At 48.3% G+C, this 23764-nt stretch overlaps 1 protein-coding gene across 1 annotated transcript in view; it reads left to right on the plus strand.

Moving 5' to 3' along the window:
• Positions 1-19832, plus strand: part of LOC114880341 (serine/threonine-protein kinase 17A-like) — a 41090-nt gene extending 21258 nt beyond the window's left edge. Inside the window, exons 2-6 of the mRNA XM_029196255.2 lie at positions 7820-8032; positions 8278-8416; positions 14389-14515; positions 14909-15137; positions 16021-19832. Of these exons, the coding sequence (XP_029052088.1) occupies positions 7820-8032; positions 8278-8416; positions 14389-14515; positions 14909-15137; positions 16021-17044 (1732 nt within the window). The 3' untranslated portion in view covers positions 17045-19832. The remainder of the gene's footprint in view (positions 1-7819; positions 8033-8277; positions 8417-14388; positions 14516-14908; positions 15138-16020) is intronic.
• The last annotated feature ends 3932 nt before the right edge of the window (positions 19833-23764 follow it).

A 23764-nucleotide genomic window follows, 5' to 3' on the forward strand; every position in this document is an offset into this window, starting at 1 on the left:
GCTTCACGATTATCTATCCCTCTCTTTTCCTCTTTTCCTCTACATGGCATCTCGAGTGAAAGGTTACAAACGAGTTTTCTCCTACCCTCCACCGTCTTGTTTTTCTTTCTTCTGACGTAATTTCAGTAGGTGTTAATTTATGTTATTAGTCAATGATTTCTGGCAACGGTATCTCGCAAGGCCATTGAATACAGAATAAACCACCCTCTAACCACTTATTTTACGCAAAGCGGAAGTTGGCGAGCTGACAAAGAATCGAGCTAGATGCAATGGCCTTTCGTCGCCCACCGTGCATCGCGAATCGTGAACGAAAATCCACGACAGTGCGTGGTACACGCGTGTGACTCACGCGACTTGATTTGGTTTTCATGCGGGAGGGACAGGGCACACCTTCTTTTAACGCAACATCTTCTCGGCTAATTGTGATTCATCGACGGTAGCCATCGATAGCCGGGGCGTTTATGGTAATTACCCGTTGCGGTTCTCTACGACACGACGACGTCGTGTTTAACTCTACCTATTAGATGCGTCGCATCTGACAATTGTTCTGACTATAAACGAAAAAATCTCCCAGAATGATGAGCAACGTGTTAATAGTCGACGAGTATACGGCGGAGTCACTTTGGTTCGTGGTACCCGTCAACCGGTTGGTCAATTTTGGCCCGATCAGGGGACCCTCTTCCCGTCCTTCTGGGATCGACATCGATTTTTGCTCTTTTCGAACCGGGTCAGCAAACTGTGGCGACCGACGAAGGACGCCAAGGGTGTTCTCCTCCCCTCCGTTCGTCCGGGGCTTCCTCCTTTTCCTCCACGTTCGCTTACCAAGCGCCTCGTTTCTTTCTCTTCTTGTTGGCGAAATTTGGAAGTCGACGCCCGTCTCTCGGTCCGTTCGTGACAAGCATTAATCCTGGCAACGACCAAAGTATCATCCTCTTGTTGGCGTTTTACGGCGTTCCGCGGCTAAATCGGGACCCCCGAGAGATACGATCGATGAATTTGAAACGGTATTCAACCGGCCCGTCCTACGAATCGATTTCTCGATCGTTTTTCTTTCGTCTGTCGTTTGGCCGCACCGCGATGTAACACATTCAACCCTTCGTTTCTTTTTCTTTCGATTCTTTTCCGTCAATGAGACGAAACCGTTAAAGGACCGTGGAATTGCCGATCGTCATGGTAATTCGATACGTTTATTAGCCACGATCAAAGGATTAGAATATTCAGTTTATACACAAGCAAGTTCCCAACGCAGACTCTGCGTTTACGTAATTAATTTAACGCCAGTAAATCAACGATACTCGTTTACGCGACACCTGCGGCAGAATTCCATCCGTGTGTTGGTGAAACGAAGTATAGTCAGCAAATGGAAAAGTATCCCGTGTCCAGTGCCGTAATAATAATCATCCTCGGTACAGAGGGATAAAAGTTTCTGCGGCTCTCAACCGCAGGAGGTTTCGAATGAAACGATTCGAAGCGGTCTGCGGGAATGCAGTTGATCCGACAAAAATCATAAAACTGTTCTTCTAGCCGCTTGGATGGAAGCGAGTGAGCGAGCAAGCGCGTACGGTCAGCAACATTGTAGAATTTTTGTCGAGGAAATTAGCAAAGAAGAGAAGGGGTCGTGTTTCCGCTGCGCCACGATTCCTTCGCTTTTTCTCGTGACATTACCCTAGGCTGCTAGCTAAATTCCTTTTCGTACGACCCTGAACCGAGCATGGAATCCAAATGCCTGCTTAAGAGTTTGCTCTCTCCTCCTGTTGCTTCTTTGTTCGTACCGTGACATCCGTGAAGAATCGGAAGCTGGAAGAAGACAGTGGAGGCCAAAGGTCAAGAGACTACACTGCGTCGCGTTGCCACGGAAAACAAGCTCGGTTAAGAAAATTACCATTGTCTCGCGTCCCCGTTTAAATTCCCTGGTCGTCTTGGTTTTTATGCAAATTTTTGTCTGTCGAAAGGAAGCAAGAAAAATTCTTGGGCTGAATCCTTGGCCCGTAGTTCGCGTTCGAAACGCGCAAACACGTTCTCCAAGATAAAATCGCGCATTTTGTCGCGATACGTGACCGTGCGCGTACATACACATATGTACACTGCCGACATCGACGATTTCGTTTCAGCTCCATCTTCTCTGCAAAGTCTAGTCGCTTTAAATGGCAGCGACTGGCTCGCGACACGATATTCAACCGTATATTTTTCTCGGCCCATCCTGGACAACCGCAAGCCGTATCAAGTGCGTGTGTTGCGTAATGCGTGTTGTACGTGTCGCGCGTCCAACTCTTCCACCACAATGGCGTTAACGAGCAGCAATCGAGGACGGAAAGGCTACGCGAACGCGTCCGTTTGACTCGCGCCATAACGCCTTCCGTGATCGCGTTTCTGCTCACTCGATGATTCCAAATCAAATCTTTTTATTTTTCTGTAGAACGTTGAGATCCCTCGTTACCGAGGCAGTAACACGGAAATCAATTAAAGAAATTAGCGGGGATAGGTAGACCGAGGCACGGCGTTCGTCGTCCAGCTGCATCGGTGCTCTCTCGAATGCAAATCCATTGTGCAACTACTGCAATGGGCCAGGAGTACATACGGTGAAATTCGTTCCAGTTGCGTTCGCGGCTCGTTAGCCGATTACGCAACGTTGTGCAACCACTGTCTCTCAGGGGTAGCCTCGTGCCTTTTTCGACCTACCCTATAACAGCTTCCCTCGAATTCTCGAGCTGCTCGAACTCCAAAGAAACGAAAGAGGTGTCGAAATATCGGATCACTCGAATCGAGGACACGACTACCTGGTTGGAAAGAGTAGGGGCAAAGCCAGCAGGGGATACGGTGGTAGATTAACGCGCGCAAGGTGCGTGGCCAAGCTGGTAACCGCGATAACCGGGCAACGACGCGACGGACGTTGCGTACAATGTCTCCTGCCGCGGATGTCGATGACCCTCGAACGAACGTCAGTATCGGAAGGAGGCGAAGAAGCGGTAGGTGGAGAAGGACGAAGCAGGCAGAAGACGGAAGAGTAAGAAAAATAAAAAGTCAAGCTGTTGGGAAGAGGCGGAGGAAAGTTCCTGGTGCGGTGGAGGACTGGAGTGGCGGTCGGTACTAGCAGGGTCGTCGGACCGAGATCGGTGTGTTTAGTAGTTAGGAAGCTAATGGATGCCTTAAAGGACGACGGATACACAAGGTTGTGTTGCACGACGTTAGAAAGACTGCGATCCCGGTGTTAGCACCGATTTCCTGGTCCGCCACGCTACACCAGAGGGCAACGAGCACTTAACGCTCTACTCGACTCCCCTACCTCTCCTCTTGACCCTGGGTCGTTGATCTTACACCACGCTACGTATACAGTTTTAATGGGTCTACGCTCAGTAGTTTTAAGTAACACGCCATTCCGAGCTTTGCGGTTGATCCCCGGCCGTGGGAAGAAACGACCGACTTCCCATTTACCAGAGCTCCACCACCGAAACGTCCACGCGAGCCCCACCGCGAAACGGACACCGCCTTGTCCGTTCCTTTGCCCGCTCCATGGATACCAAAGCTCCAAGGAGAAGGCTCGAGGCGCGTCCTACGAACCGTGCACCACCAGAGATACCACGGTGAAAGCGTGTACTTTCTATGGAGTTTGCGGCACTACCGTGTTCAGCCTCGGTTACAACTTTGCCTTCCACCGCGACAAACTTTCAACCAGATTCAATCCCTGACGAATCGAATCGTTCTCGAAATGGAAGAACCCCGCTAAGTAGATCGTCGAGTGTATTCGTTAGAGCTACTGACACATATTCAAACGTGATTCGATGAAAAATATCGTACAACTCGAGAAAAGTCCTAAGCACGCTTTAAGACTCGCGCCTCGGAGAAATAATAACATAGCTGTCGCTGCTCGAGAGAAACAAACATAGTGAAAGTATCCCGTTTCGTTGCTACATATTAAACGCAGACGTTCGCGAAACTGGCAAAGATGAGGTCGATGAAAGCGGTCGGTCCCACGACATTTACCATCTAGAATTTTTGGCAAGCAAACGCTCGCTTCTCGTTTCGTCAAAGACCTAGGTCTATCGAACGCGAAGATCGAACAGCAGGAAGCAGCGACCGCGAGTTTCTTTAACCAGGGAAGCACGACAGTGGAACGGTCCAGTTTCCTGCTCGGTACACTTTCGAGCTGCTTCAGGGCAGCGACTTTGGCGTTTTCGAACCGTTGCTCATTGACGTTATTAGCTTCTGGATAAACAAAAGGAAGCCGCCATTTCTTGACGCTTCGAGATATTCCGTTCTTTCGTCTGCTTCTCGGAAGCGCGTCGCTTTAACGCGAGAGTAACGATTAGACCTCCTCGAAGAAGGCTTCTTGCCTTCTTACCTGGTGGCTCTTCCAACGGATCTTTCTCGTTTACCCTTTAACGACCTGAACGTGGCAAAAAGGGAAGATTCGCCTACCTTTCTCACCGAGGCTTGTGCCTATGTTTTCGCAGACGAGAAAATTTCAAGGTTCGACGCGTCGCGAAAAGCAGTGGTACGGATCGCGGTCGCTATTAGCTGCCACTTGTTCGCCGAGCTATTCTTCGCGCGACTAGTGACTAGGGAAAGCAAAAAGAGGAAACGGGGAGTAGCACTCTCGACCTTTGAGAGTAGGTAAGCGTACGGTCGACGGTCGTTTCCTCGATTTCTCGTTCACGCAGACCAAAACGACGACGTCGACTAGCTCGTTAGAAGAATCGAAGCGTCTCGTGAAATAGCTGCTTTGCATTTCCACGGAGAAATCCGAAGGCGACGTCGAGGTCCCGTGATTTCTCGTTAGAACCCGTCGATCAACCTCTCGTTTTCTTTTATCACCGCCGCGGACAGGGCTATACTTTCGTTCGCCGTGGAAATTGCGGTTCTCGACGTTCGAATGACATTTCACCGTCGACAAATTTGACCTACGCCAATGGAAAGCGTTGCAACCGTGATACCAGTTTGATCCGCGACATTCATGCTCGCGCGAGTCCGCCTTCTCTTGGACGAAAGTCGGGTTTCTGTCGCGATACCCTCCAAGGTCAGTGCTTAATGATCCCTCGTAATTAACCTCCAACGAGTTGCCAGCCGGCACTTTGTATTTTCCTGGAGAAATCCAAGAGATTGGCGAACAGCTTCGGACAGGTACACTCGACTTCTCGTTAGAGGCCTGGAATCAGGCTGATCCTCTTCGTCTAACATGCGTACCGAGCTCGGACTCGGACTTGAACTCCAACGGCTACTTAAAATTCACCGCAACTCGAGACTTTATCGACGCACCAGAGTCGAACATTAATCTTGCTCGAACGATTCGCGGGCTGACCCTATTAACGTCAAGAGAGCCTCGGTCTCGAGAGGAGCGCGCGAAAGTTTCCTCTATTCCTCCTCCGCGAAGAGAAGGTGTTTAGGTGGATCGCGATTCAATCGACTCCCTCGATGTTTAATTATTTATTTAAATCATACGGGACCAAAGGAGTGATAGTGAGTAGAAAAGGTTGTAATAAGATATGCTTTATTTTCTTCTTTTCTTTTTACATTTCACAGTAGCTACTTACTTTGTTAAGTTAGGGGTGGGCTTTCCGGTCGCGTATAAAGTTTCGGCCTCGATTTATCGGCGCACCTGTTGGCCGTTGCTCGTTGCAGCTGCCTCCTCGCTATTACAGGGAATTTGTTCGCAGCCGTAACGAACGCACGACTCGGGCAGATGCTACCTCGAGGGAACGAAAAGTACAATTTCCATTTCTTGCTATTCGCTTCTTGCCGTTTGCCAGAAATTATTGTTCGTCATCGTGTTGGCGAAGCGTTGGATTCACTCGCGAAAGCAAGCGCGTTGCTTTCGAACGCAATATCGCGGCAAGATTGCTCAAGACAAAACGCGTCGCATTTCCAAGACAAATTAGGCTGGAAAGTAGATGCGATTCGTTGGTCGAAGGCGCGATCTTTACGAGAATCGTGCATACGCGCGGTAACAGCGGAGCGTGGGAGTTCGACCTGGCCTCTCGACCAGGGAAATCGAGATCACGTGCATAGCAATGTAACCACGACGCGTTCGCTAGTTCGTTTTCTTAGCCTGCGCCTACTTCCTCGACTTTTGAACTTGTTTCCTAGCGTTTTACCTACATTACATAATCCTGTGTTACACGAACCGTTTCGCTTTGTCCGCGTCGATCGAACGATTGCCAATGGAATGCATAGACGACGAACCAGGAATAAGAAACGTTCGCAATCTCGTACCGACTAATGGTGCAACTATAAATCTGATATTACCGCGACAACGATTGCTACGCTGTTATTATCGCGACGCGATCTCGGATGTTGCAGCCGCGTCTCGCTGGAAAATTAGAACCTTTCAGCAAATGAAAGTCCAAGCAACCTACAATTATTGTTCTTCGAGAACGATTGCGTTTCCCTTCTGAAACAGCTTCGTCGTTTCTTCGACGAAGCGATCATCCATTTCGAGCCGTGTTTTATCCATCGCTCGATTCTTCGTGCCACTGGTCGTTGGCGAACGGGTTTATCGAGCGGCTCGCAAAGGGGAACGCTGCCCTTCGCTTCTAGAATGGATCGTTAAAATCGCCGCGTCGCGTCGCTAGAAAGGGTCTGTCCGCTGGACGATATTGGGCTCGCCCTTTTCCCTCGTCCCTTTGTTCAACGTACAAGAAGGAAAATCAAACGGAAAGGTCTATCGCTGTAACAATACGTAATTAGTTATTCAAAAAGAGACAAATTATTATTAAAAAAAAAAATGTTGGGAACCAAGGATTTGAACCGTGGATCTCTAGATTGCGAGTCAAGCGTTTTACCACAGAGTTAACCGTTTATAAAAGAAGACGAGCAAGCCCCGTTCCACGACGTTGATTCTCTAACCAGTTTATCGAACGAAAAGTGTCCACGTCGATACTCGCGAACACCGCGAGGATAACTCGACCCGGTTGGAAAAATCGGCGAGTGGAGCTCACGCGAGAACCGTACAGAAACTTTATCACCGAAGGTATCGCGAATTTTTGCTCGTTGCTACTTGGACAAGCACAGGCAAGCCTAGCAATCCAGGTTAATGCCACCTGGATAATTGCATCCACGATCTCACGCTGTTCGAGACCATAAAATTTTTCCCTCTACAGAATCAACGGGGTCGTTAATAGTTTTACAGTCGCCGATAATTAAAGCGACGCGCAGCGTGCTTTCCGCTCGGAAGTGTATACCTGTAGTAGAGGAATAGCCGATCGTCGACGAGGCTAGCGGCGGGGCTTCGTTCGTTGTACCATCTACTCTGTGGGATACCGTCCACCGAACAATGCTCCCTAATGACGCTTACATTGACGCTTACTCTCGGTCCATCTGTCCCGTCCAACGTTCAACTTGTTTCAGAAGAACTCGTTCGCTAGAAGCCAGGGTACCGTTCGTCGCGCGACAACTCGTTCCAACGAGTCGTCCTCGTGGAATCGTGGAAAAACAGGCGCGAAAAGAAACGCGACCGATGCTTTCACCGTTGTTCTCCAAGATTCGAGTCGCTGTTCAGGAGCATTGGCCGCGCGACTTCGCTTTCTACGAGTTGTTTAGATGTTTGCATCGTAGCAGCCGCAATGTAGATCATTCGTTATTTACGGAGCGGAACATTGAAACGCGAACGCGGACGCGGTCGACGCAGCGCAACATTTCCACGCGTACGGCGTAATTGGAAAATCGCGATCAAACGAGGTTTAGGTCTAGTCGTTAATGGTAGGGCGAAAGTAAAACGTTCACGCTCAACGTTACTTCATTCGTTACCTCGTTTCTCCACCGTAATTCCTTATTCTGATATTTCTACACAATCGTTCGCTAACGATCCAGACATGTTTGCTTGCAGAGGTAAATACGCGACGGTGAGAAGATGTCGGGAGAGATCAAGCGGAAGACAGTGGGCCGCCAAGTTCCTCAGGAAGAGGAGACGGGCGCAGGAACTGAGGGCGGAAGCGCTTCACGAGGTCGCGGTGCTGGATGCTGCGGCTAATTGTTCTCGTCTGGTGTCTCTTCATCAAGTCTTCGAGACGACCACAGAGATGGTATTGGTTTTGGAATTGTAAGTGAAATGTTTTTATTATTTTTAATTATACTTATCGTTAAGTCTTCTCCAAATGAGTATTTACGGAAGGAGCGTTCACGAATCGTCGATAATTCGGACGTAATCGCGTTAACCGGTAGCGAAACTGAAGATTAATCGATCGTGGACTGAGTATCGCTTCCTACGCGTGGTTCTCCTTATCGACTTACACGAACGCAGCCCGATTAGCTCGATCGTTCACCAAGCCGCTTTTTCGTTCGCAGGGCCCCCGGTGGCGAGTTACAAATGATACTAGACAGAGACGAAGTTCCAGAGGAGCGACAGGTCGCCAGACTGTTGAAGCAAATTTTGGACGGAATAGCGTTTCTGCATTCCCTGAACGTGGCCCACCTCGACATCAAGGTGAGTCTAGACTTCTGCACGGAAAATTTCACGGTGTTCGCGAGGCTCTGTACTCTTTATCTCGGCCCACGTCAAAAACAAGCGAGAGCCGAGACGATAAGAGAAGCACGTAGATTGTGGTTTCTGCAAACAACTCTTATCTAGATATATTCCCTGGTCGAGTTGAAAAACCTTCGCTGTGAATTGGCACGCGTGTACCGTCTGTGTTCGGTGGATAAAGAACGCGAGAAAGAATATCGCGCCTAATCCGCCGAGAAAAGAAACTGCTCTTGGCAACGAACGAAGCGACGACATTTCGGTCGAGAGCTGGCAGTTTCTCAGCGAACTTATTCCCTGCTCCCCGCGTTCTGCCGTCCTCGGTGCGAACGACCCAAATTGTTATGTAAAAGTATCCGCGTAACACGATGATCTTTGCCAAAAGACAGGAGTCGAACGCGAAACCGTTGACACCGATCGCGAATGCAATTCGCGTCTTTAACGTACCATCGATAGATCGATCGATCGATTTTACCCACTCGTACAGTAGGATTGGATCGAAAGTTGGTAGAGGAGGAGGGACGCATTAATTCGCCAAACGTTTCTACATTGTAGCCTCGGAGAGTAACTTTCGCTCACAAATTCAAATATTTGCTAGAAAGTGACGGCGCTCTCGCTGGAATGCACGGGAGAAGGGGAGGCCTATTTTTCCACGGCGCATCGTTATCATAACAAAAGCGTCGTTGGTAAAAAGAAGAAACAGCGCGTCGTGTACATGTAACACGTGCAAGAAACGAGAGGAGAAGAAGACGAGACGCAGGCGTGAGCGTGAGCGCGAAAGCGATTCATCGCGATGGAATCCCGACGAAACGGGCGCCAATGGGGTGTTTCTGCTCGCTCTAAATTATTTTTGTACCAACCTCGAGGGAGTCTCGTCTCGCCGCGAAACTTTGCTACGGAAATAGATCGATGCGCGTCCCTCCTCTCGGCCTTTTATCTCGAGAATAATACGCGGACGCTCCTTGGCGCCCCTTAGAAAATCCGGAACCGAGTTTTTCATAAATTCATCGATCTGCACCTGCAGCCTCGCCTCGCGACACGAATTTACATAATTGCCCTGGTTTTATCCAACGATAAATCTACCGACGATTTTCCCAATAAATCGGTTTAAATTACGCTAAACGTCGTGCGACAACGATGCATCTTCCAAGTGATAGATAAGCATGTTTTATATGCGCGTCGCGAAACGCGCGATGCATTCGGTCGATCGCGTTCACGCGAGGTTTTTCTTATTTGGCAATGGGAACAATTTGCAATTTGCAGCGGGCATAGCTGGACACTGCGACACCGCGACACGAGATCGACGCAGGGCAGAGCGTAGGTATAAGTATAAGAGAGTATGCGTTTATCGATTATCGGCGTGATCGATATGGGCGAGCCAAGGCAAACGAGTCGTATTAATAATATTCCCTCGGCGACACACGCGCCGATTCGCGTATTTCAGCCTTCCTCCTCCTTTTTTTATTCCCCTTAACGCGACTCGGATTATGATCGCGGTTATGCAACCCAATTATCCAGCTTTCGCAAATTGATAGCAATTTGCGGGGATGCAGGTTACCAGGTATATACCTACGCGACTAAATTACAAGTGGAGCGGAGCAGAGACGAAACGCTACTCGCTGCTGCTGGCGAATTGAATTACCGGAAAAATTTCATTCCATAGCGACGACGCAATAAAATAATTTAGCAGCTTTTGCGCATTAAGCGCCGCGTTGAAACGTCCTTTACACTGTCTGTTATCGAGTCTCTGTCCTGATACCAGCGACGATTACACATCCGCCAGAATTATCACGATGTTTTCCAATCGATAAGATAATTTTATACGTTCTGGATAAGCAAAACTGCTCGATTAAACTCGCCAACGAAGCAATTCCGCAACCCTAACAATAAAAACTCGTTGCTGCTATACGCTTTTATATCGAACACTTATCCCTTCGATCGTTTTTCTAAATCGTTGACCCGCAAGTCTCGTTCGTTTTCGGTATCGCTGCTCGAGATCGCGAGAGCGGATCGCGCCCGTTTAGAAAGGAAAAACCGCGTTACGTTTTTCAGACTTTCGGTTTCGACGCGTTCTCATTCGCGTGCGCGTTCGCGATCGCGATCGAACGAACTCCACACCTCCGGTTCGATGCACACCTCCGGTTCGTTCTTAAAATATCATCGTGCCACGAATTCACGCGATATGCCTGACCCAAATATAGATCTCGCGGTTATGAATGGAAAAATGCACTTTGGGAATTCTTTGGCTCGTTTCCAAGAGGCCTCGTTGGCCGACGTCCACGAGGTTTCGGGCGCCAACCGAATAGATAGAAACTCGGGTTCGTCAGCATAGATCTCGCATATTTTATGAATTCGAACGATCGTATTCTCGTTTCCAACGACAACAATGCTATCGGTGTTGCGATCGAGCTCGTTTCTATTCGCATGGAATGCCGTATGCTTGTTCAACGACCAGTCGTCGGTCGTCGATCCACTCGAGACGAGCATGCTGTAATAACGCGATATCTAAACTGGCGCCAAAGACTGTGTGTACTCTTCTCTATTTGCTCGCGCATCGATAATCACCGCCTCGCGTTAATCGCGTTGCTTGAAATTGGCGTGCGCGTGACATCCATCGAACATCCTACTACTCGTTCGTTATTCTTGGCAGTGCTTTTCAACATTTTTCCCCGGGGAAGAAACAGAGGCGATCGACCTCCGTTGGAAAAGGGAGGATTCAGGCTCATCAATGAACTCTGTCGACTAGCCTGGATAGTTGGAGCAGCGAGCTCGTACCGAGAATTCCATTTCTGGCATGGCCAGTGGCTCTCGAGAGCAGTTGGTTCATTAGCCAGAACTTCGAGTTCGACGAAATCGATTCATCGGCCTGTTAATGGAATAGCCGAGCTCTCCGGCCCCATTTGAGCGAAAAGAGAATCGATATTTTATCCGCAGAGGAAAAAGCGATACCTTAATCTCCCCTTCTTTCCTTCTGCCTCCCGATTGCGATTCTCTAATATCGATAAGACTGAAATTTACCGCGAATTTAATCGCGATTCGTTTCATAAAACGATCGAGCTGGTCCGCTGACCTCTCGGAACGTCTGTTTCTCGCAGCTCGTTCAACCGAACTCTGAGCATTACATTCATACTACTCAAACACGCGCACGCGTTCTCGTGTCCGGCCACGCATCGTGTAGGGACGCTTCCCCCTTTTTCAACCGCCGGAAGTTTCAATGAACGCAAGAGACAGATCCTCATAAATTCGTTGTCCGTTGGTTAAAAAGCGTTCTGCCTTCCAACTGCCTGCACACGCTTTTTCTCTCGCGTATTTTGCGTTCCGAATGCCAAGCCTGTTCGTCATCGCGAAAATTTTGCTCCTGCTGCTACTCCGATGGAAGCGGCTTTCGACGGAATCGTATCGTGTATTCCACGTCGTACGATTACACGACGAATAAATAAAAGGCGATATACTCGCTCCTATCGAGCAGAACGTTGCTCGATTATCGACACGCGTGTACGCCGTTACATCAACCGTAGCTCCAAAACGTTTAACCAGATCCATTCGCTTGCTAAGCAAATTGGCATCGCGTGAATTACTTCGAGGAACGTTTTTATTTCGAGGAAAAGAGTAGCTACTAACTTTGATTTAATAGCTCGCGTCCGTCCTGTGCTTTTTGTAACCACTCTGCGTTACGTTGAACGACGACTTCCGACAGACGATGCCTCGGTAATTAACTCACCTGTTACACTTTTCTGAACGCGTTCGTCGTCTCGTCGTTTCGTCTTAGCATCGTTATCAAGCTCAGACGTGCCCGTATCTTGACTCGAGCTACAAAGTTTTCCGTCGTGACGAATCAAGCGTGCAGCAATGATATTCGCGGTAATCGATCGCGACGCCTACACGATTCGCGTCGAGGTCCGAGAAGAACGTTCAGAAGAACACGAGCGACGCAGGAACCTCGTAATGGTAAATTATGGAAATGTCTTTGTTCCTTATTGAACGACTTCCGGCAGTCGGACGGTTCGAAACCGGCCTGTCGAGTCTCGTCGAGCAACGGTCACTCCTAAAGCGTCGTCGTTTCTCTCCATATGCCTGTCTCCATATTCCTTCTTCCCCATCGAACGGGTAAAAAATTGAAAGGAGGAGAAGCGAAAAGTATAAGGGTAGCGTTTCGTAGGACTTGTTGGACGGGATTGAGCCGCCTGTTAAAGCCGAAGGGGACACGAACAAAACGTCCTACGACCTCAACGTTACAGAAGCACTTTTTAAATCACCAGCATTATTCGTAGGACGTCGAGCATCTTGCGATGCAGTCCAGTCACGTTCGACTCGTAACTCGGTATAACGAAACGTAACACACAAACTGAATCCTCGAGCGATACGAGTGCGCACGGAATCCTTCCTTTTCAACCAACTCTATCCTCTTTCTCGTTTTTCTCGATGAAAATTTAACAGCCTCTGGAAGACTGTCTGACCGCCAGAGTTCCTCGCAGGTGTCAATTGACCTGTGTTTACGTTGAAAACGCGCCTGAGAAATTTCTCAACGGGGAGTAGAGTTGATGTAGCTACAGATCAGAAACGTGGGCGCCAGAAGAGAGGCGCGAATAGTTGCGTGGGCGTCTAGTTCGAGTGTGAATGCGAGCGCGGTTATTCGAAGCGTCGATACACGGATGTAAATGATTACCGATAAGAAAGGTCGAAGTGTGGCCTAGCAGCGATTCTACGAAACGATCGAACAATGGGCGCGTTGGTTTTCTCGAAAGGAGAGCAAGGAGAAAAGTTCGTTGCTGGTCCATTGTCGAAGCACCCTAGGCAGGCAGACTGGTCTTACGAAGTTACTAGCTAGAGGGGCGAATAGGGTTCGAGGAGCGTCATTATCGTGCCGTTTATTAAATGCCTGCCCCATGGCCAGGTGAACAAAGTACACGAGGATCGCGATTAATTGCACCGATTACCTGGAGAACGGACGAGAGAAGGGGTCGTTTATTCGATACTTTTAATTAAGTGACACTGCGCGTACCCATTGGGATGCTTAATGATCGCTAACTACGCTCTTGTAACGTGAGCTCTCGAGAAAAAGCCACCTTGCTCTAAAACCTACCGCAGCCGGCGGCTCTCAGCTTGCAACCAACCAGCAGATGTTTTCAATTTACTCCCTTCGTATCCGAATCTTCGCAAAATCTTTCCACGCGAAATTCGTGCCCCCGCGGATTGCTTCCTCCTTAGATCGCGATCTCGAGGACCATCCTCGGTTCACGTACGGATTTTATTACGCTTGCGCGTCACGAACGAACCCTTGCTCCTTTCGTTTTCTTTTTCCTTTTTTTTTTTCAAATTGCTTCCAACCTCCTCGAGCCTGAGAAAGGATGCACGAGAAAAGAGGAAAAAAATTACCGGTACATGCACTCGCGATACGATTAATTGCCTCGATTACGTGACGAACGCTCCGCTGAATCGTCGTTTATTAAATACGTTTAATTAAGTGGCATCGTGTAGGCACGGGGCATGTAATGATCGCTGAAACACTGGTGTACGTACGAGCCATGGAAAAAACTAAGCCGATGCAGGTTGCTCTCGACTACTGCCACCATGTTGCGACCGACCGCTTTTGCCGGGAACACGTTTCACCCTGCGCGTCCCTGATATCGGACGCTGCTACCCAGCTGATAATTGCGACGACAAGATCGCCCGAAATAATTTATTCTCGCTGTAAATGTCTCGCGGATAAAATATGAAACAATGTTCACCCTCGAGGAAGGCTAAGAAAGATAGAGCGGAGAGATCGGATCGTGCGCTTCATCGCGCCGTTTCGTCTTCCTCGCGAGAGCATCGAATTGCGAGCAATTATACGCCGCAACGAAAGGAAATAACGAGCTTCTTTGTCTTCGTTAACCGTCGACGAGAGAGGAAATCGAATACGAATGTTTTTAATTTTCCTTGTCCTCTCTTTTCAGCCTCAAAATCTGGTCCTCACCGGCGAGTTTCCCGACTGTGACGTGAAGCTCTGCGATTTTGGTATCTCGCGGTACATCAGCCACGGCGCGGACATCCGAGAGATTCTCGGCACGCCTGACTATGTTGGTGAGTATTCTCGACAAAACGCAAATACACCATTGATGTCTTTCTACGCACGAGATAGCCCGGTTCCTCGCTGCCACCGGATTCGCGACTCGTTTCATACCGTGTAATTCCATTAGAGATACAGCAGCGTTGCATAATTGAACAGAACAAGCCACTTCTCGTCGCGGATCGTCGGCCACGAGGAGGAGCCTTTTACGAGTCACGCGATTACCTTTGCGATTACTTTTCACCGGTCGTGTTTAACGGTCGCATTTCGCCTGCAAGAAGCGCCGTTCAGTGATTCTCACGAACCTTTCGCGAGAAGAAATATCGCCTCTTACCACCTCTTGACTCGTCTTTTCCACCCACGCAGCTACCGTTCGGTCTTCAAGTTGCGTTTTCTCCGTGTTTCAGCACCAGAGGTGTTAAACTACGAACCGATCAGCTTGGCGACGGACATGTGGTCAATCGGAGTTTTGCTGTACGTGTTGCTAACGGGATGCTCTCCATTCGGCGGCGATACCAAGCAGGAAACGTTCTGCAACATTAGCCGATGTCGCCTAGATTTTCCTGACGACCTGTTCGAAGACGTGTCCGAGGAGGCGCGTGATCTGATGCGCAAGCTGATGGTCAAGGATCCAAAGTGAGTAACGCGAAAAGAGGTTCCCGATAAAATAAGTAAGCGCCGCAACGATGGGAGAGGATAGTGTCGTCTTAAGGAATGTTCGCCGCGTTACGCGATTGTTTTCATTCTTAGAAGCTAAATAATGCAAACGTACGCCACCTAACTAACAATGTTCCTGAGATCCACGCGCCGTCTTGACGCGACGCGGCCTATCTTCTTTCGCTTCGAGGTAAGCCGTAAGCGGTAAACGTTCCTGGTAGGTCACGGCACGCTTCCTCGAAAGCATTATTTTCACCGGTGCCGGGATTCTTGGTAACCCGTTCTTCGATAATACTTATCCGTGGCTCGCGTTAGTATTTCGTCACCGTTTCGTAGGCAGATAATCGCAGATAGTCGCGTCTTGCATCGAAATTTCGATAGTTACGCAATCCGGCAACCTGCAGGATTTCTGCATCCGTACTCGCGGGTACGTGGAAGCAAAACGATCGGCATTCCTCCGACTGCAGCGACGACGACTACTTTCTTCGAAACGGGAAGAGGAACGCGTCGGCACATCGAACGAGTTCCGCTGAAAAACTCGTAGATTTCCTTATCTTCGACCGGTCGGACAGCTGGGAGGAAGTCTCCATCCGGAATATCCTCGCCCTTCCAATGCGAAAGCACACTTATCTCGCTACCAACGCGGTTTATCGTCGCGAGTACACGCGTAGTTTTCTCTCCCTTCTCTACGTCCTAGTTCGTCGTTTCCTACTCTCTTCCGTCTTTTCTCGTAGCTTTTAACGTTATGCAACTACAGCGGTCGACTGGTTTGAGGAGTGTACGACGATCAGAAAGTATCTTGTCTCGTCGTACGAGATCCTTCGTGATCGAAACGTTAATCGAATCTCCTTTTATTTTCCAGCGAACGTTTGACCGTCACGGAATGCCTTCAACACTCGTGGTTCGCCATGTTCGATGATCCGCAACCACCTCTCTTGACGGCTAGTTGTCCAACGTTAAACGGGACCGCGATCGAAGACGAGTCGTTGACCGAAACGAAATCGGCCTCGAAATCCATTACGATCGAACAATCGTCGACGGTCTCGTCGGTCCCTAAAAACGACACGGAAAAGCACGGTCAGAGAACGTCGAACACGACCGCGTGCCAAAACGTTGAAACAAAACCGACGGCTACGCGAGCGGTCTCCTCGCACACGGAAAATCTTTATTCAAAGTCAAAGTTATCGGCCAAACCGGTTAGATACGGTTTGAGCTCCGACCGCAGGGACCATTTCAAACGAAACATGGATTCGCTGGCGCAGAGATTTTCCGGGGCGGAAATCGTGCTGATCGAGTCAGTGTCGTCCACGGGTACCAGCGTGTCGACAAACGCGTCGAGCGGAACTCAGAGGAGGGCGACTGCCACCCACACGATGCCCGCCGGTGAGGTGTTTAAATGCACGCCCGTGTTCATTTTAGGCGAAGAGCAGCACTGCAGCGACAGTGGTAGCGACACGGTATCCGAAATCTCGACGGACAGCTCGAGCGATCGGAGCAGCGTTTATTCGGACGATTCGTTGGATTTCATTATGTACGGAAAGACTCAAAGCAGAGCCAGTTTTCCATTCGCGAGCACAGACTCGTCGTCGGACAGATGGGAACAAAGGCACCATCACACGAGGGCGTGGCCGAGGGAATGCAACGGAGTCGTGAGCAAAGTTCTCAGCCGTTTCTCGTGTGAAACGTCTAACGCGAAATTTAGCAAAGCATCCAGCCCGCCGACGGTACACGGAAAGACCGGGTTGGAAGCGCTTCGAGAAAGGGGTGGAAATTTCGTGGTAATCCGCGAGCCAGTCAGAGCTGGCAGGTACACCAGGTACAGCGAGGTGCAGTGCGAGTCGGTGCAGGCACGGATTCGCCGGTTTCAGATTCATGGGGCCTCGTAGACGCGAAAAAGACCTAGATTCTTGGTCTCTGAACGGCTTTCTCGAGCAGCTTCAAAGTCTCGGATCCACCCGATCCGTTGTACATATAGTTTTACGGTGTACAGTACATAGTTCGATAACCCGCGTTACGAAAACTCGGTATCCAGTTACGCGACGTAATTGGCACGAAAAGGCGTGGGTTCGAGCAAGTGGTTGGCTGTAAATACACATCGAGGATGGCTGTTCAAGTACGAGGGTACCGATCGTTCGTGACGCGTACTGTATATAATATTCGGACGACCGAGATTCTACGAGTGCGTCGAGTTTCGACGGTTTTATCGTACGTAAGTGGAAGGAAGAGAAATTCCTTGGGTGTGTAAATAGGTACGATTGGATTCGTGATGGTAGCAGGGATTTTGAATGAACGAATTTGAGTGAATCGAGTGCGAGAGGAAACGAGACGCATCGTTTGGCAGCTCGTCGTCTGCCATTACCGAGAGACTGACCTGATCGGCCATCCTTTCGAGTTGAAATGTATAAAACCTGCGCGAGTTTAGCGCGATCGATGCATCGAGTTGCCCGCGAAACGAAAGTCTTGAACCACTTGATTATTACGTAAGTAGAAAATGTCAGGCATATATCAGACTGACTGGGTTTAGAAGCGGAGAGTGACAGGCACGATTGCTCTGGGGAGAATTTGATTCGAGAAATCGGGTAGAGTGACTCGATGCCTCGAGCGAGTAATTTCGCGATCTTAGCCATAATAATCGATCGGGGTCGTGATAGCAGTAATCCGAATTACCTGGAGGTCCGTTCGACGGATCTCGTTAAAATCGAAATTCGATAACTTCGGTGCCTTTATAGTAAACGTTAAGCGTTAAGAGAATTGTGTGTGCGTCGCGCACACACTCGGGTCGCGCTCGTTTTACGCATTCGTGTGTATACGCGTGCACGCACGCGATTAAACATCAAGACCTGCGTTTATTAATATTTATGCTTGTACGCGTATATCCGCGTAGATCGTGCTCGACGACCACGAGTGCAAACGCACACTCGTAGTGCCTACTTTTCTTTGTCCCGTTCGCACCAGCATGTCCCGCCACGGAAATACGCGTCGTTACGTCGCGACAAAAGTCATCCATCGAGTGCACGATGGTGGTGGTGATGATGAGAGGAAGAAAGTGAGAGAGAGAGACAGAGAGAGAAAGAGAAGAGTCGGCGAACGAGCAAAGAACGAGCCCGTTTTGCACAGTGCCTTAAATTCTACGGACCATTATTTTACGAGTTGCCTCGTGATCGATCGATCGAAATTGAGAGCCTAAACTAGCTTTAGGCGTCTACAATTCTTCTCGTTGGTTCGATAGCGTCTTTCGAGAGTAATCGATTCGACGTTACGAATCCTCTCGATCGCTGAGTACCACGTGTTACACCACTAAGAAGAACCTCGGTTTGTACAAGCTATTGTTTCTTTTTTTTTCTTCATGCTATTGTAGAACTGCCGTAATCATAGAGACAAGTCCTTTCAGACAGTCGTTCAGACATAGACACGAGAGTAAATTTTGTACACGAGTAGGAAGAATCAGGAGCTGCTCGATCATCGAACAAACTTGCGATCTTCGCGAACTCCGTGCAGCTGCAGGAATCAAACGTACAGGTGTATGTATAAAGAAATCATAAGTATACATATAATTAGAAGGGTGGAAATCAGAAGGGCGGACGCTGTAAAACCTTGTGGAGCCGAAACTTCCGTGATCGGAGGGGTCGCTCTATAAATGCTAGTCATACGCGTTGCTCGTCCTCTTGTTCGAACTCGTTCGTTTCCCTTATCGTTCTTCGCGTTTCCTGCGACGAAACGTGCATTCTGTGGAAAGTGCAAGGATGAAAACTGGAGAGGCGAGAAGATTCGAGGAGGAGAGACGAGCGTGAACCAATCGGAATGACGAATCGCGCGTCGACGCTAAGAAAACGTTTCCTATCTTTCGCTACCGTGGAAATGAAAAGCAAAGGGAAGGTAGGTGGAAAGAGAGAAAGAGAAAAGTTTGGAAATGCGATCGATCGAATAACAAAGCCTCTCGTCATTTCGTGGAGCTTAACCTCGTAGATCGAGGAGGAGTCGGTATTATCAAACTTTGATCCCACGAACGAATTCTATAGGAGGCGTTCGCTGAAATTTCAACGCGTACACGGGGACATCGAGACGAACGACGATAAGAACGTAAAGGTAACGCTTCGAACAAACGATACATTGTCGTAGGATGTACGGGATGAGTGAACGAGTGAACGCGGAAACGCGAGAACGTGTGCTTGAATGAATTCAAAGAAAAAAATATAATAGTTTGATTAACGCGGTAGAGAAGGGTATGCATCCGAGCGAGTCGGTTTACCATTTCTCGAGACAGATTCGTCGTTATTTATTTCCGTCTGCTTTCTGTCCGATATCATATTTATAATTCTTTTGCGTTTGCGTTTTATTAATTCGTGCCGTTTTCTATTTTTTTTTTACTCGGATACACCCCCTGTTCTCCAACTTATTCAACTATTATCGTCGTCGTCTTTGTCGTCGTCGTCGTTGTTGCTGTTATCATCATCGTTATCACTCTCATCACCATCATCCTTATGATTATTATTATAATTACAATTATTATTATTATTATTATTACTGGTACGTTATCGTTGTAACGTTTATTAATACCGAGGTTAATTACGAGGAGAATAATCGCGCGTATAGGCGTTAAGATCTTGTGTAAATATCTCTGTCATTGTATTAATTTTAATAATGTGCGAAATAAAATGCCGCAAATCATTCGAAGTTCGTGCCTCTCGTTCGTTCCGTTTGAAGGAAAATGGTCGAAAAGCAAAAGGTAAGCGAGCCATATTGTCGAGTTCACGCTTCACGTGTACGAACAGTTTTTCCATACGTGGAGCCGATTTTTCCAAGAACGTCGGTTTTCTTTTCAACCTATAAATAGGCCGACGACATTAATAGCGACCAGGTGATGCGATGATTCACACTCGAGATTTCCTGTCGAGACAAAAGCCTCCTTGCTAATTCCATTCTAATCCTATGTCGTGAAACTTATTTACCTATGTAATATTTCTACTATGTGCTCTTGTTCTGTGCGTAAATTCACGAGAAAAAGAAACTCTCTTTAATTGGATCGACCGGCGGGAAAGATACAATTTGTCAGGCTCGATTCTCGAGCATCGTTGCATAATCGGTTACGTAAGGTGGAGCGACGCACCCTGTGTCGATTTCTGGATCGTAGGTCGGCAAATCGGCACGATTACATACAGAAGGAGAGAGAGAGAGAGAGATCGCGTTAATTTCGCCTTGAGGTGACGCCTACACGGTCCAACGCGATGCATATTCAAGAATCTTGAAAATGATCGTCGCCTAAAGTTCGATCGAAACATCCGGGTACGCGGCGACTGGATGATTGATTTTTTTAGAAAGTTTCGTAAGTACGTATCGGAGGATTTTTTTGCCGGAGCAAGAGCAAGAGTAAGAGTAGAGAGCGGAGGAGGTTGCTCAAGAAATTTCGGTCGGTCAAGGGTAACTGTGGCGGACAATCGGCACGTATAAATTCGCAAAAGTAGCGCGGACAAAAATGGAATCGCGGTGGCCTGTAATTAGAGGTAACGCGCCGCTTTTGTCGGCGATCATTTAATGTTTGCCATCGTACCAAGTTGCCGTTTTTCTTCTCTCGGTCAGAGAAGTCGAGCATTCAGCATCGAACGATTCGCGGATCGACCCGTGCGCTAATTAACGAATTATCGCTCGAAAACGCAACCGTTCGACTTTATTTGGCGTTGACAGGTAGGTACCGTGAACGTTACAGCCGCATTTCTAGGCGCCACGAATTGCCGTTCGGACACCGTCTACGAGCCTTCGGGCTACTTCCATTAGCGGAAACGACGCGATGAAATCCGCCAGGAAGGTCAGACGAAAAAAAAAACGAATCGTCTGCTTCCTCCGTGAAAGCTCTTTGACCCTTTCGCAGCAAAACTCTCCAAGAGACGAGAAGTGAACGAAAAACCTTTAGAACGAATATTTTCCCGTTACAGGATCGCCTAGGACGCGAGGAGGCTGTCAACTACAAGATTTTTATGAGGATACCTCGAGGTCGATGGAGACACAATAAGGTCTAACGAGGCGGTCTCGAGGCTTTCGGGAAGAAAAACGGTTGAACGATAGCCCGAGATAAATGTCGCGAATCCATTTGAACGAGCAACTTGCAAATTCTGGCAATGTACCGTGGCAGTGGACATTAATCGGTCGGCCAAGTATGGCCGCGAGTCGGTTATTAGACACGAGCCGGTCGTTCCTATTGTGTCTAATTCTTGGCTCGTAAATCGTAGAGGAGTTGCACGTGCATGCTGTACACGTCGTGCATTACGAGCAACCAGTGCACGCATCATACCGTCCTTTATGGTAGTCGGTAATTTGCATTCTCCCGAGATACTGGCGCATATCTCCTTCGTTCTGTAAATAATGCTTCGTTTCTTTGCTCGTCGATCTAACGAGTTTTAGTTTTCTTCGACCCATTGTTCTCGTGCATCGACTAAAACCAAATGAAAACCAACACGATCAACTTTTACTTACAATTACAAGTTTTCTCGTGTTGTTCGATGGTAAAATTAAAGTTGCCCGCGCAGCGTTGGTTTCGGGTCGCCGCGTACGGCGCGGAGCAGCGTGGATAATCGTCGAGCGATTACAAGCGGAGCATGACGCGCGACGAATAAATTTGCAAATTAATAAATACGTGTTGTCGCGTGCGATCAATGGGTACCGGCAAGGAGAACAAACGAAAGCGTTGGGAAAAAAAGAAAATGAAAAGGCATCGGAACGGTAAGAGGCTTAGTTTCATCGAGGCGTCGTAATAAATAACGTTCAGCTAATTGCCTACAAAAGCAATCTCTTCATTTTTTATGACAGTTTGATGTCCACATTATCGCCTCGAACAATTTATCGTAACAAACAAATTCGGATAACGAATAAGCTATTATCGTAATCGAATCTTGGATCGAGCGCGTTGAATGACGGGCAATAAGTTATGGTCTGAGCGGCGCGGCGGTGAGAAGCAAACGCGCAGGGCGTACCAATTCCGTCAATGCCAGCAAAACGAGCAACGCAACCAGGTAAATAGCTTAACGCGTCGCTCGATGAATTATGAGTTAACGAACCTCTGCAAAAATTTCTCTTATTTATCGAGCGGACAACGTTATCGCGATCGTTGCGCTCTCCAGGCGCCACACGTTCCCCACGAATTAAAAGCTTTTTCCCTTTCAACGATTTTCGTCGAGCATCCTGATCGTAAATTAAGAACAACGTTTCTTTGCCGAAAGACCGTGAACTCGTCGACGTTACTTTTCATTCTTCCACGTTGAAAGTAAGACGTCCCAACTGGATCTCCGCGAACGCGTCGACGCGGTGCATCGAATCGAGGACGTTGCCGCAAGTACCTAACGAGCCACCGAGGCAGCAACAATGACACGCACCTTGAATTTATTGCACCTGCCGATAAACCTATAAACAGAAATCATTAAGCGCTACAATGACGTCGGGTTACAGACAAGCCGACGTTGAATCGATGATAATTGATTTCGCGAGTTCACGCTCCGGCTCGATACGGTTGAACCGCAAATGGTGCTTTTTCAATGAGATCGATGATCGGACTATTTGCCGGCAACGAATGCCTACATGCGTTATTATTTGCGCTGAAAGTGTGCCTCCTAGGCACCAAGCCTAATTAAACCCCGTTACCTAGAATACCTGTGAAACGCTTGGTAAACCCCTTTCATTCTGTATTCTACGTTCTTTCCCATTTTGCATCGAATCCATTGACAAACTGGAATAATTCGCAAACGTGGTGCACGCGTGACGGAACATTTTCTTTCTCGCGTCGAAGGTGAACGTTACGGGGAGCCGCAAAAAAGTGCTTGCAAATTCGTCATTGAAAGTAGACGAGTGACGGATAAGCCAGCAATTATCCTTGGCACGATCGGCAACGAACGCGTCGTTGCTAATTGTCGGTACTAATTGCTTGTCACCACTCTCACGGTGTCGTGGATACTTGCACGTACCTACTTACATTTTCCTCGCGACAACCCGCGAATACTCCCGGGAATACGAGCTTCCAGGTAATCGTGATTCAAGCGGCAGAAAGTGTCGCGGAAAATCGACCGTGTCTGACCAAAGATCGTCCGAATAGATTTTCGTCGGTTTCGTCAGTTTGATGAAAAGATAAAGCGGGAAATTAAATCCTTGGACCGATTCTAGTGGCTCGTTAATCGATTTCTCCTTTGAGAAGACTCGATCAGGAAAGACCTTTGCGAATCCTTTCGACGTGGGATCGAGCATCCTTGTCGTTTTTTCGCTCGATCCATAAGAGAATCGACAAGCAGCAGCGGTGTCTTTATTTGCCATATACGCGTGCGAATATACGCGTGTACGAGCCCCGAGGAGAAACGGTTTCAAAGTAATTATCGTTTAGAACGATAATAATAATAAGCTGCAGCAATTCGCGATAAAACGATAGAGAACGCGGAACAATGCAGCACGCGATTAGCGTTATAGAAAATATGACTGAGCACGAGCTTCGTTGAAATCGAGATCGACAGCTCGACTCGTTTCCAAGAAGCGATACAATCGGACATGGAAATCTCGAAGGCAAGACCCCTACGCGTTCATTAACATATTAACGCGTTTACAATCGTGCTTATACCTCTCGTTTCGCTATC

The sequence above is a fragment of the Osmia bicornis genome, chromosome 14, assembly GCF_907164935.1.
Source record: "Osmia bicornis bicornis chromosome 14, iOsmBic2.1, whole genome shotgun sequence".
Classification (NCBI taxonomy): Eukaryota; Metazoa; Arthropoda; class Insecta; order Hymenoptera; family Megachilidae; genus Osmia; species Osmia bicornis.